This window comes from Rhododendron vialii, chromosome 7a (genome assembly GCF_030253575.1).
Source record: "Rhododendron vialii isolate Sample 1 chromosome 7a, ASM3025357v1".
NCBI lineage: Eukaryota > Viridiplantae > Streptophyta > Magnoliopsida > Ericales > Ericaceae > Rhododendron > Rhododendron vialii.
This window is the reverse complement of record NC_080563.1, coordinates 19,578,585-19,592,183: the sequence shown is the minus strand read 5'-3', so window position 1 is coordinate 19,592,183 and position 13,599 is coordinate 19,578,585. Positions and strand designations below refer to the sequence as shown.

At 38.2% G+C, this 13,599-nt stretch overlaps 2 protein-coding genes across 2 annotated transcripts; one reads left to right on the top strand and one right to left on the bottom strand.

Annotated features, from left to right (window-relative positions):
- The first annotated feature begins 2,262 nt into the window (after positions 1 to 2,262).
- LOC131332765 (uncharacterized) lies at positions 2,263 to 4,826 on the top strand. The gene is made up of 4 exons (XM_058367060.1): positions 2,263 to 2,658; positions 2,754 to 3,459; positions 3,667 to 3,834; positions 4,051 to 4,826. The coding sequence occupies exons 1-4, from the start codon at positions 2,263 to 2,265 to the stop codon at positions 4,707 to 4,709; spliced, it is 1,929 nt and encodes a 642-aa protein (XP_058223043.1). The 3' UTR covers positions 4,710 to 4,826.
- Positions 4,827 to 9,209: 4,383 nt separating this feature from the next.
- LOC131333657 (uncharacterized) lies at positions 9,210 to 10,122 on the bottom strand. The gene has a single exon (XM_058368291.1). It carries the CDS (start codon positions 9,906 to 9,908, stop codon positions 9,345 to 9,347), a length of 564 nt encoding a protein of 187 aa, XP_058224274.1. The 5' UTR covers positions 9,909 to 10,122; the 3' UTR covers positions 9,210 to 9,344.
- Positions 10,123 to 13,599: the final 3,477 nt, after the last annotated feature.

Sequence of the window (13,599 nt, the reverse complement as noted above, 5' to 3'; positions counted from 1 at the left end):
TATATAATCGCAATAAAAACTATAGTATAAATTGTTGGAAATTTACGGAATTTCGGTTGAATGAAACCGGGATTTTGGAGGGTCTTCCGAGGCAACCAGTCCCGGGTTCGTTGTATCTGGACGCACCACCACAATCAATAGACGTATTGATGTGTGTGGCCGTAACTCCCGCAGCATTACTCCTCCCCATGATGGCCATGATGATGCTTTATTCAGCAATTGATGGCTGTTTTATTCTTGTAACCTCCAAGCTCTTGATGGCAGAAATCAATACTGAATTCAATGGGCAGAATTCACTGCAGGAGTTATTCAGCCCTCCTCCACTCTATAAATTGAAGCATCTCGGTTTGGAGGAGTATAGGCAATTCCACAATCCTCTTGCATATTCTGAAATTCGTTTTTTGAGAGAGAAAGACAGGCAGTAGTCAGTTCGCCAAGGCGGTCGACGGCGGTGTTCCGACGGCTTGCGGTTTAGCCGAGCCAACCCTGGGAGGAAGACGCCGAACAAGAACCTACAACACCGACGGTAGGCGGCGAATCTTTCTTAAGGAGACTGTGGTATCACACAGGACTCGGTTTGATTTTCATTCAATCTGTTTGTATCTCGTTTCATAATCTGTCTATTGTTATGTATTCTGTAACTTCGAATTATCAATGGAATTGTTCTCTGGAATTTTTCTGTTATTGCCGAATTTTTCCCAACATAAATCTATAAAATTGTTTAGATTATGCGTGCATGCAAAATAAATTTTGTGATAGAGTAATGTAAGGCTATAATTTGAAGAATAGATTATGACGTGTTTTTCTACCATCATGTTTTCCTTTGAAGGATTTACGTACACCATTTTTTTGAAACATAAGTGATAAATCTATCTTAGTTCAAAGGTGCTTGAAAAAAATGTAAAATAAGACTACAAAAGCTCCTCTAAAACTGATCCTCGGATTGTGACTCTATCCTCAAGTTTAGTTATGCCAGAATGCATTTTCTATGTCGCTGTCAAGTAAAAAATGCTCCCAAATACCTCCTCAATCTCCTTTTTAGACTTTGGTTAAATTCCACTAAGATTTTTTGACTTTTTCTTGTTTTGTCCTTATTCAAATCGCGTTTGGTAGTTTTTCACCTAACTTTTGTGGATTATTAATTCGTCTCGCCAAAACAAATTGGGAAAAGTAAAAAATTATGAATCTTATCCAAATATATTTTGAAATATCACAAACTTAGTATTCAAAATCTAACAAATAATGGACTGCCTATTTTGCCCAGCTGCGTTTCTCTCTCTCTCTCTAAAAAAAAGAAAACCCCAAAGCAGATCTGGTTTTGGGGAGGGGGGCAGCCGCCTTCTCTCTCTCTCTCTAAAAAAAAGAAAACCCCAAAGCAGATCCGGTTTTGGGGAGGGGGGCAGCCGCCTCCCCCTCCGCCCCCCCCCCTTCCTCCCCCCCCCCCCCCCCCCCCCCCCCTCCCCTCCCGCTCTCACCCTTTTCCCTCCTCATCCTTTCTCTTCTCCGACGGTGTATCTTCTCATCGGTTTTGGAAGCATGTGCTGCAGTGTTCGTGGTGACCTTGTTTCAGGTGTTCTGACCTTCGGCCGGTGACCTGTGGGCTGGATCCATCACGGCTCCATCTTGTCTTTCCAGAATCCGAAGTTTAATGGCCATCGGAGGAGGTAATAATGGCGGCAGGCCCGGCTTTGGGCTAAGGCCCAAGAGGCCCGGGCCTTAAGCCCCCAAAAATTGTCAAAAAAATAGGGCCCCCACTTATTTATGAGACCTAGTATATATGTGTTAATTTATGGCCCAATTTTAAACCCAATACATTCTACAATTGAGGCCCAATGGCCCAGAAAAATGAACAAGGAACGGTCGGAAGTTCAGAACGCAAGAAAAAAACAAAAAGGAGCAACAACGAACAAAACTAGGGCAGAAAAAAATTGAGAAGAAGACGAAGAACTAGAGGAACAAGATCAAAGAGTAAGAGAGACAAGAAGGAAATTAGAGATTCAACAGGTATTTTATGATCGATTCTTTATTTGTTCTCTTTTCCCACATCCTATCTAGGGTTTTAGTTTGGGCCCTTAATGAGTATACACGGTTTAAAATCATAAATTCATAATATTGGATGTTAGTTCTTCAATCTAGACGTCTTATGTCTATATGAGTGTGGACTACATGTTTGATATCTTTATGTTTATTTCTTGATGGTATCATGTTTCATGGCAAAATTGACTGTTGAAATTTTTTGGGATTTGCAGATTTTAAGGAATCATGCCTAAAATTAGAAAGTATATGTCTGGATTCGAAAAAAGAAAACGAAAGCGAAGAGTAGATGAATTGATTCAATCTCAAGCGGGGGCTCTCGATAGGTTTATAAGTAGTAATAAACAAGAAGAGAGTTCAAATTTGAATGAAGAACAAGAAATATTGGTGAATGAAGAACAAGAAATTGTGGGGAATGAAGGACAAGAAAACTTGGGGAATGAAGGACAAGAAAATTTGGGGAATCAAGAACACAAGGAATCCAATGAGCGCGTAGACGAGAGTGGTCACGAAGGTGTGGATAATGATAGTCAACATGAAGACATGAGTTTTGAACGTGGGGTGAGAAATATTGATGATCCAAGTAATTGGGACAAAATTGATCAAAAATTCATTGACTTCATAGTAGAAAGAGGTCCTTTAAAGAGAGATAAAGTTAATTTTCCTATGGATAATGCGGGTAGGCGTTTCTCGTGTTTTCATTATATTCGTTGTTTAAGCAAGATGAAAACAAGACTATGTTGGCTACTAGTGGGTTAAATGATTGGCATAATCTTGCCCAAAGGCTCAAGAGTCATGAAGCTAGTAATGAGCATATTTTTGGCATGAGCAAATGGATCGAATCAGAAATAAGATTGCGATTGAACGAAACAATTGACAAAAGTGTGGAAGATCAAATCAAGAAAGAGAAAGTACATTGGAAAGGGGTACTAGAAAGGGTAATTGAGGCTGTGAAAACACTTGCTAAAAATAACTTGGCATTTCGCGGGGACAACGAGAAGATTTATCAAAAGAATAATGGGATTTTTCTGAGCATAATTGAAATGATGGCCAAACATGACCCAACAATGCGAGAGCACCTTCGACGGATACTGAATTGTGAGATTCATTACCATTATCTTGGTCACAATATTCAGAATGAATTGATACAAATGCTAGCTAATGAGGTCAAAAGTGCAATGATTAGAAGGATCAAAGATGCAAAATATTTTGCCGTGATACTTGATTGTACTCCAGATATAAGTCACATGGAACAAATGTCTCTTGTAATACGTTGTGTGGATGTTTCAACGACTACAATTCAAGTGGAAGAGTTCTTTTTACAATTTCTTAAGGTGGAAGATACAACGGGATCCGGACTTTTTGGGGAACTTGAAGAAGGCTTGGTCGCTCTTCAACTTGACATTGGTGATTGCAGAGGACAAGGATATGACAACGGCTCTAATATGAAAGGAAAGCGCAAAGGTGTTCAAAAAAGATTACTCGACAAAAATCCTAGAGCGTTCTACACGCCATGTGGTTGCCATAGTCTTAACCTTGTGCTTTGTGATATGGCTAACTCTTGCAATTAAGCAATATCTTTTTTTGGAGTCCTACAACGTATATACTGCTTGTTTGCAGCTTCTACGAAACGGTGGAAAATTTTTACTGATAATGTTGAAGGTTTCACTGTTAAGCCATTATCACAAACGCGTTGGGAAAGTCGCGTTGAAAGTGTTAAAGCCATAAGATACCAAGCTCCGGAAATACGAAATGCTTTAATTGAATTGGCAAATTCCCCTGACGAAGCAGGTGCAAAAAGTGAAGCCGATTCCTTGGCAAGACATGAAATTGGAGATTTTGGATTCTTGGTTAGCATGATTATTTGGCATAATCTATTGTTTGCCGTTAATTCTGTAAGCAAGACATTGCAAAAAGAAGATATGCATATAGATGTAGCTATTGAGCAACTGAATGGGCTTATTACCTTTTTTAAGAGGTACAGAGAAAATGGTTTGGTAGAGGCCATTATTGAAGCTAAGGAAATTGCATCAATGATGGGAACCGAGCCTGTTTTTTATGAGAAGCGTGTCATTCGTAGAAAGAAACAATTCGATGAGAATGTGGGTGAAGAGGTGAGCTTATTAGCTGCAGAATCATTTAGAGTCAATTATTTTTTGTTTGTTCTCGATCATGGTCTTTCTTCTCTTGAAAGCAGATTCGAGCAATTTCAAAGATATGAGGAAACTTGGGGTTTTTTGTTTGATGTGAAGAAGTTAAATTCTATGACTGGTCAATGTTTGATGGCACATTGTGTGAAGCTAGAAGATGTTCTGAAGCATGAAGGGACTTCCGATATCGATGGAAAAGATTTGTTTTCAGAATTACAAGTCTTGAAAGACTGTTTACCGCGAGAGACAACAAAACCAGTTGAAGTGCTCAATTTTTTGAAACAGATGGAGGGCTGTTTTCCAAATGCATGGATTGCTTACAGAATCCTATTGACTATACCCGTTACCGTTGCGTCCGGAGAGAGAAGCTTTTCAAGGTTGAAGTTGATCAAGTCTTATCTTCGCTCAACTATGTCACAAGAAAGGTTAAATGGACTGGCCATCCTATCCATCGAGAGTGAAATGGCAGAGGAGATTGATTTTGAGGGCATAATTAGTACTTTTGCTGCTAAAACCGCAAGATGAGTGATGTTTAAGTAAAGATAATGATGCTTTTGAAATAGTGTGGTATATTGTATTTTTTGTTGGGTTTTCTGTCTTGAATACATGTATTTGGTTTTGAAATTAAAGTTCATGTATCGACTCTTTATCTGATTTTCGTTTACAATTATTAAGGGCCTCACTTTTGAAGATCGTCTTAGGCCTCCAAAATCTCAGAGCCGGCCCTGAATGGCGGTTTGGGGTTAGGCTCTGATTGGGGTTAGGTTTTCTTTTGTTTTTTTTTTGTTTTTTTGGGGCCGTTTGGCTCGTTTTCTCCGGCTGGGTCTCCCCTAGTCCGATTTGTACCGGTCTAGTGCTCTAGATTTGGTGGGTGTTGGTTGGTGGACAAATAATTTTAGTTAGGGTTTTGGTGGGTGTTCGGAGTGAGGTCTGCGGTGGATGACGGCGGTGTCGATGATGCTTTTTGGGGGTTTCCGGCAGTGGTAGCAGTGACGCCGTTGTTGGGGTTTTCCGGTAGCAGATCTGGCCTGTTTGTTCGCCGGCGTTGTTACCTTGTTCTGGGCCATCAACAGCAGTTTCAGGAGTGAAGCAGTGTTTGGTCTCCGGCACGAGATTAGATTTCTTCTTTCGCTTGTGATCTGTTTGCTGTTTGATTACATCCGTTTTTATTGATTATTGGTTTGTACTGGGATTTTATTTGATTTCTCTCCGCCTAGTCCTGGATGGGATTCTCATATCGGCACCTAGTGCTGATTTGCTTTTGCAGGGTGTTCTGTAATCCCGGAGTAGGTAGTTTGGTGCAATCCAGTATTTTTGCGATGTAACCTTTGCCTTCGGGCTTGAAATGAATTGACTGAATAAAAAAAAAAAAAATCTAACAAATAATAGTACGGCTACTATGGTCTATAATGTCCATCCACAATCAATAATTGTACCGGATAAAGTCCCACTCTTTCTTCTTTTTTCCTTTTATATATACCAGCCGGGTTGGTAGTTTATTAAAGTTAATTGAAGTTATAGCACATGACAGAGCGGAATGGAGGAGGAAAAAAAACGAGAAACGCGCTAGTTTTGTGATCATGAGAGCCCATTCACACAACGCGCGGCTGGAAACGAATTGAGTTGGCTCGTCTGTTGGTTGGGCGATAGTATTCGAGTTGAGTTTGAACCTGAATTTGTGCTCGATAACTAGATTACTTAACCAGTTTAGCTTGAAATAGAATGAGCCGAGTTCAAAGCCCATAAATGTCGGCTTGGAAAAGGAGCTAAAGCATAAATTTGAGCTCAATAAACAAACACATAAAGTGTCCATATCAAACAAGTTAACACTTGGATAAGACAATGGATTGTATGTCTGGCATCTATATTCACCAAGGAAGAATATTCCTCGGTCATTAACTTCAAGATTCAGAAATTAATAGAGGTGCGTACAAGTTGGCCTAGATATCCAGTTATCAAAAGAACAATATATACTCCTAGTTTGAAAGGCTAACATTTTTTTTTGGATCACATGTTAAAGAAGAATTTTGACGCAGAGGAATTCACGAAAGCTTAGTTAGCGTATTAATCCAAACGAGATAGAAACTCGTAGCAACGAGCCATTATTGAATCCACAAGAAGAAAAACAAAAGTCTGGATATTATTGATGGAAAAACTTATAATTGAATAGGTTAAGGTCCTTTTATAAGACCCTAATCCTAAAAATCCTACTAAAAAAGAAAGTGGCATTATAAAAAAGATATTTCCTAATTATTTAAAATTAAAAACCTAATTCTTCCAGACCAAGAATTCTAATAAAGGTAGAAATCAAACTTAAACTGGATACAGAAAGTTAATAATTCTAACCAAAACAAAAATATTCCTAGTAAAAATCTTATTCTAACGCAATAGAAATAAAATATAAAAATCCTCCAATCTAGTCCTACATCAAATTTACTCTACCCCAATCCCTTCCCCAACCCATCATTTTGCACCAACACCTCCATCTGAGACTACCTGGAGTAGCATACTCTCGTAAAAAGGGAACCTAATAGTATGAAATTCAAACTTACATCATTGAGAGGGAACCCTGTCTTTTAGATCACAACCTACAAGGGGTTTGGCGCCTGCAAAGTGAAATAGGATTACAGGCACTGCACATGGGTTGGTTTGGATTTAAGGCACATGCACATGGGTTGAGCTTTGATTCCATAATCGTAGTTCATTACAAACCTCAACACATGAATTGGGTATTTAGAATTGGGCAACAAGTAGACAAGATTTGGTCATAAAACAATTTGTCATGCGCACATGGGCTTGATTCGATAATCGTAGTTCCAATACAAACCTCAACAATAGGAAATTGGTTATCAGAATTTGGCTACAAGTACAAAAGATTTTGTTCATAAAAGAACTTGGCATACACAAATAGGTTGAACTTGATCCCAAAATCAGAGTTTCATCACAACCGACAACATATAGGAATTCAGTATTAAAACTGAGCAACAGGTCGACAAGATTTGGTCATACAACAATTTGGCACACGCACACGAGTTGAGCTTGATTCGAGAGTCACAGTTCCAATACAAACCTCAACATTACGAAATAAGTAGTAGAATTGGGCAATGAGTAGACAAGATTTGTTCATACAACTATTTGGAACACGCACATGGGTTGAGCTTGATTCAAAAATCGCAGTTTCATTGCATCCATCAAACATAGGAATTGGGCACGTGCACATGGGTTGAGCTTTTTCCCATAAGCGTAGTTCAACATTAGGAAGTGGAATTTGAATTTGCTTACAAGTAGCCTAGCTTTGTTTGGTAGGAGTATAAAAGACTGAAGCATGAGTTTTAAGCACATAGATAACTTCTCGAAGGAAAAGAATCAAGAGCTTTTACTGATATGCTATGGATACTATGGAGTGAAAAAGAACTTCAAATGCTATGTAGCAAGGCACACTCACTCTAGATACCATGAGAAAACCAGAAATATGTCAATTACACCACTTACTACACAGTGGTTATAATTCTCAGGCAGTCGATAATACGTTACATTTGCCTTGAGAAAAACAAAAATTTGCACACCAATAATAAGGAGAAGAAAAGTGGACAAGTTTCTGATTCATCCAGTGTCTCGCGAAACTGGGAGCAAATTGGAAACAGAACAAAGATACTTAAAATTGCTAACAGAAGGAAGTCAGTTACGACTGAAGGAATATTAATGATGGTGATATTAACGATTAACGTGTCAACAAGCCTAAACAGGATGGTATCTTGGGGGTTAAATCACACACAAGTTAACAATTCATGAAGAGAACTCCATTTTAGTGTGGCCTACTTTTCTCAACCAAGAAAAGGAAGGAAAAATTTGAGAGATGAAGCTGGTTAAGCTAAAAAAACACCCAAATACCAATCCCGTTCGCAAAAAAGGAGAAAATTTCCCAACCACTGGGAAGAATCAGATGAACATATACAGAGAATTGGTTTAGATAACTCATAAATGTTGCAGAAGTCCCGTCTTTAAGAAACCAATTGTCAAACTCTTAACTTATGCACAAAACCAACAATAGATAGAGAGGAATAAGAGACACCGGCAATTCAAACAGTCAAGACAGAAATCTTGAGACAATCAAAGATTTATCCCATTTGGATCAGATCCTGTTAAACCAACACTCCCAAAAAATCAAGAATAACCTTGCCAACGAAAGAAAGAAGTTCATTCCAACTTAGATAACACAAACCTTGATTATTTTATGGTAATGGACCGTAAATCTAGGATTCGGCCGAAACAAAACTATGATTTAATCACATAAGAGAGCCACTTGAAGCTCCACTCCAGAATCAGCATATCCTTGCAACTAGCAGTCTCACCATATACACACACCATCTAAAAAAATCATCAAGTTGTTTCTCTAGTCGTATTTTTTACTCTAGTTAACAGTGAGTAGCTTGTATAGCTGTTGGTACTTAGTTTTTGTTTGTAGAGTGCTCTGCTGAGCAAATTTTTGGCCCTTGTTCCACTCGGGAATGCCCCTTTGATTTTGTATCTCGTAAAATCTTCAATTACCCCCAAAAAAATCAAGTTAAAAACCCGAAATTCGGTAGAAAGTGAACAAAGAGAACGTTGAAATATGCAAACAATTAAGATAAATATAGAAAGATGATATGGTCATGTGTGTGTGTACACAATTGCATAGACCACTAAAGATGAATTCCTGTATTTCCCAATATCAAGTCTATTAGAGCATCTCCACCTCTTATTCAAATTTGAGTAAAAATATGAGTAAAAACTTCATTTGGTATTTTGTGCTTCAATGGGTAAACTCATACTCAAGCACAAATATGCACAAATTTGAGTAAAACTTCATTAATGACAAGTCGTAAATTTAATAATGTGAAATTTGCCTAGGGTTTGAGTCTTTTGCTCAAATTTGGTAAAGGTTTGGTTAAGGAGTGGAGGAGGGTTTTGGGTGATTTTTACTCAAATTTGAGAAAGAGCTGAAAAGAAGTATCACTTCACAAAAAAGAGTAAGAAACAAGTTCATTTCTTGGACAAACACACCATGGATTTTGACAACAAAACCAGTTTACAAGAAATCCCAATTTTATCAAACAGTGCCCAATCAGTCAAGCACAAAACATGAAAAGCTGAAGCATTAATGGAAAAATCACACACTCATCACCACAACCCATTGACCACCTGGGTATACCTATTCTTAATCCACCTGAAGCTCTTCCTCAGGGACCCTTTGACCTTCCCTTCAACAGAGTACACCTTATAGCTAGCAACCCTCTTCTTCCTCTGGAACTCAGGGTCACCCAAACCCCAAGATTTCGAACCGGACGCACTCGTGCTTTTCGCCTTCTTCAGCTTCAAATCCTTCACGGGTACAATCTGGTTCGGTTGTGGGGGTCCATAAGCATAAGAAGAGTCATATGAAACACTCTGAGACCTGGAATGATTGTGGGGTTTGTACCCATAGGAACTCTCCTTTTGTTCTGTTGGTCCATAAGCATAAGAAAAATCATATGCAACACTTTGAGACCTGAAATGATTAGGGTTTGAACTGAGTTTGTTTCCATAGGAGCTCTCCTTTTGTTCTGGTGGTCCATAAGCATAGGAAGAACCATATGAAAAGGTTTGAGACCTGAAATGATTGGGGTTTGAACTGGGTTTGTACCCATGGTAGCTCTCTATCTGCAGCTTGTCATCACCATATGGCTTTGATCTGTAATCTCCCATGGGGGTTTCCTGAGAGATTTTGATCAAAGTTGTGGAATTGGATTCTTTTGGGATATTGGGAGGAAGGGAGAGAAAGGGTATTATTATGTGGGCTGGGGGACCATATACTGAATGAGAACCGCAAATTATTTCACTCAAGCCGTCGGGAATATGTTCCCTGTACAGAGGGGGCAATTTATTTGTTTTCTTGAGTGGAAAATTGATTCTGAAAGAAGAAAGTGATGGCCTTGAGTGTATGGTAGTGATGTTATGTATATTTTGTGCATACGGATATGTATGGATATCCTGTCGTATAAGTTATACTAACATTTAACTACGTGTTCTTATAGTTAGTTATGAATTTCATATTTTTTTCGTTTTATAAAGTTAATTTCTTACGAAATTATTTGTAATCTTTGCAATATTTTGCCTATCCGGCTGCCGTTACCAACTTTTACGTGAGGGAAAAAGTAGTATAGTTTATTGCGTGTTTGTAAGTTTGATTAGTTACTTGTTGGTTTTCATTTGTTGCGATTTTGGTGTCAGTAATGGATAAATATTATGATTTGTACAAAAAGTATAACGAATTATTTTTGCTAATTATAAAATATTATTTTTGTTAGTATAGTATATTGATTGAGTATAGGATAGTCTTCCTTACAGCTGTACAGTATAGGCTTCACCGTAAAATAAGGGATATTCCGGGAATTGCATTGTCTGCTCTGTTGTTTTCAATGCGGTACCTGAAACTCCGTAAGCTCTGTCTCTTCTTACTTGATGGGATGACTTTACGGTTTATGCCACCCTTTTTTTCTTAAATCGGATGTTGAGCCAATTTGCGCGAACATGCACTAATTTTGTGACTCTAAATTTACTGTCCAAACGAACCTCCTGTGGGCCCCGTCCCAAGGTTCGCAATATTTGGATTTCATGACATTCAAACTTGCCACCTCTTAAAAAGTTGCTCTTTGGTTATTTTCGCAAATTAAAGGTGCCTAGAGTCCCACGTGTTGGGTCAATTCGGGTCGTTTATGTTTGGTAATGAACAGTTCAAATTACATCTCAACCAAACAGATCTCGGCTGTCCAATACTATTCGACTGAGATGCAATCTGAGTAGTTCATAGACAAGCATGGACGAACCGAATCAGCCCAACACGCATGTTGCCCCTGAGGGACAGCACACACCCCGGACATACCCGCCCGCTAAACCCCTTCGCCTTCTTATTCCATTCGCATAACAGGGTCTCACTCTGACATGATTCTAGAAAAATTATGAAAGTTCCAATTATCATTTATAGTTGACTAATAATGGTAGATTTTCATTGTTTGGTAATCTGACTTCTATAATGTCACTTCATTTTTCACAGAGTTACTGATTAGCCCTTGTATATCATATCATATATAAAATCTTGATTATAAATTTATAATACCAATAAAAATAATTTTGCCATAGCTTAGAATTCATTGTTCCATTTGACAAGTCAATGTTTGCACACCCTTATTAAAATCATTTTAGCAGTTGAGAATTAATGACTCTCCAAAATAATGAGTCGAGTTTGAATAAATTATCAGGAGTACTAATATTTGATAAGTCAATGGATATGGCAAGGTCAAGATAAAAAAAAAATTTTGATATGGCAAAGTCAAATATATACTGTTTAAAAAAAAAAAAAACTTAGCAAGAAAAATAGCCAACCATTAGAGATTTTGTAATAGCAGTAACAACTTGGTGTGGTTTTCCAAATTTTCATGGCTCGACCAGGATACTGGTAATTAGCGAGACGAAGGTAAAAGTGACATTAAATGTGTGTACAGGGCAACGCACATACTACAATGGCAGTGATAGTGAGAAGGGGCTGGGAAAAGCTTGATGCTAATTCCCACAGTCATATTCACAATTGAAATTCTTGAAGAGTAATATTACATTTGTGTATTTGATAAGATCGACTACTTACTATTCTTGAAAGTCGAATGTTTCTCCCGAATGAATCACATAGTTGAGAGAAACCATGAGTCAACTAAAAATAGAAGAGCTTGCCCCACAAGGTACTTTTATAGCGCTCATGAATCTTATCCAAATTAAGGGATCACTAGGAGGCGAGTCGTCCCCTTATCTTTCCTTCAGTTAAAAAAAATGTTAGATGGGCTGGAAAAATGCAATAGAAATTACCATCTCGGTGTGAATGAAAAAGACCATTTTAGAGAGCAGTTACATACAAACTACTATCATTGAGTATTTTTTTTGAATTATCTCCAAACACCTCTCCGTTATTACATGACTAAATTGCAAATATATGTAACATTCAAAATTATTCTTATTATTTCGGAAAATATATTTCCCCTGTTATGCAAGTTTTGAAATTAATACTAGTATATTCTTTTAGAAAATAAGTTGCCCGTTTGGATTAGAATGGTGTCACCTCCTTCTATTTCATTGACTTGGCCAACTTGACCTGACGTTGGCTACCCCAAAAATAAATAAATAAAGCAAAAACTTGAGCTGATGTCTAACGTGAATTTTGGAATTAAAATGGAGTAAGAAAATGATCACATGGGGGTACACCCACGCGGACACCCGTCAAAACAAAGCTTAGCGTCATTTTCATGGATTAGGTGTACTAATTAAATTGTGAACATCATTGAATCATTCAAAATTTCAAACTTCTTACTTTCTCAAACCAAATGTCTAAAATTCTGGCTGACTTTCTGCATACTTTCTCGAAGTCTTTTTTTTTTTTTTTCAGCAACCCAAAAAGCTAGGTTTCTTTGTTAGAGGTTTTCACGAGGATTTTGGGATAATGAGTGGAGACGTATAAATAGAAAATCGAGGATAGGAATCTATTGGAAACCATGCACAGAAAAAAGAAGAGGGAGAGGGGTTTTGTTCTCTTGTGGCCCGTTATCGGACGGATAAGATTTTAGGTAAATAAGGAAAAAGGGTGGATAAGATGTGGATATGTTATAAAGAGGAATTATTTAAGAAGGGGGATTACCTCATACGTACTTGGTTTGGGTAAGTAGTTGATATAGGTGGATAAGAGTGGATAGTGTGATAAATTATTTGGTTGCCTCATTTAATCATTTCATCGAGAATACAAAATGATTTGAGGGGTAATTTGGTCTTTTTTTCCACTTGAATAAGCTAATCTTAGGGTGAGACGTGTTGTTAGTTAACATCCTTGGGGCCTGTTTGGATGCGGGATAAGGATTGGAGGTATTAGTTATGAAGGGGGATAAGATAGTATGGGGTATTATGTAAAAAGAGTGAGCCCACATTGATGTGACAGGAGAATTAAATAGTACTTGGTTTGGATAATGGATAAAATGGAAGGATAATGTTGTTTTGTAGTTGAAATGGAAGAGAGAGGGGGTATTATCTGGGGGTATTATGTAATAACACCCCAGAACCTCCCCATAAATAATACCCCCTCCGGGAGTATTAGGGGGTACAATAGAATCTGGAGCTTACCTGATACCTATACCCCCTTCATTTTACTTCTCAAACGAGGTCTTAAGGCTGGGCCCACAGACTAAAAGGGGATATCATAATCCCCATTCACAATACCTCATCCAAATAGACCCTTGAAGGGGGAAGTTCTCTCCTCCCTTATCCCCCTTCCTTCTCCCACCAACAAACACCTTTCTTCCTTCTCCCCCTCCCTCACTTCTCCCCCTCCCTCCCTTATCCTCCCAACAAACAAGCCTTGGGG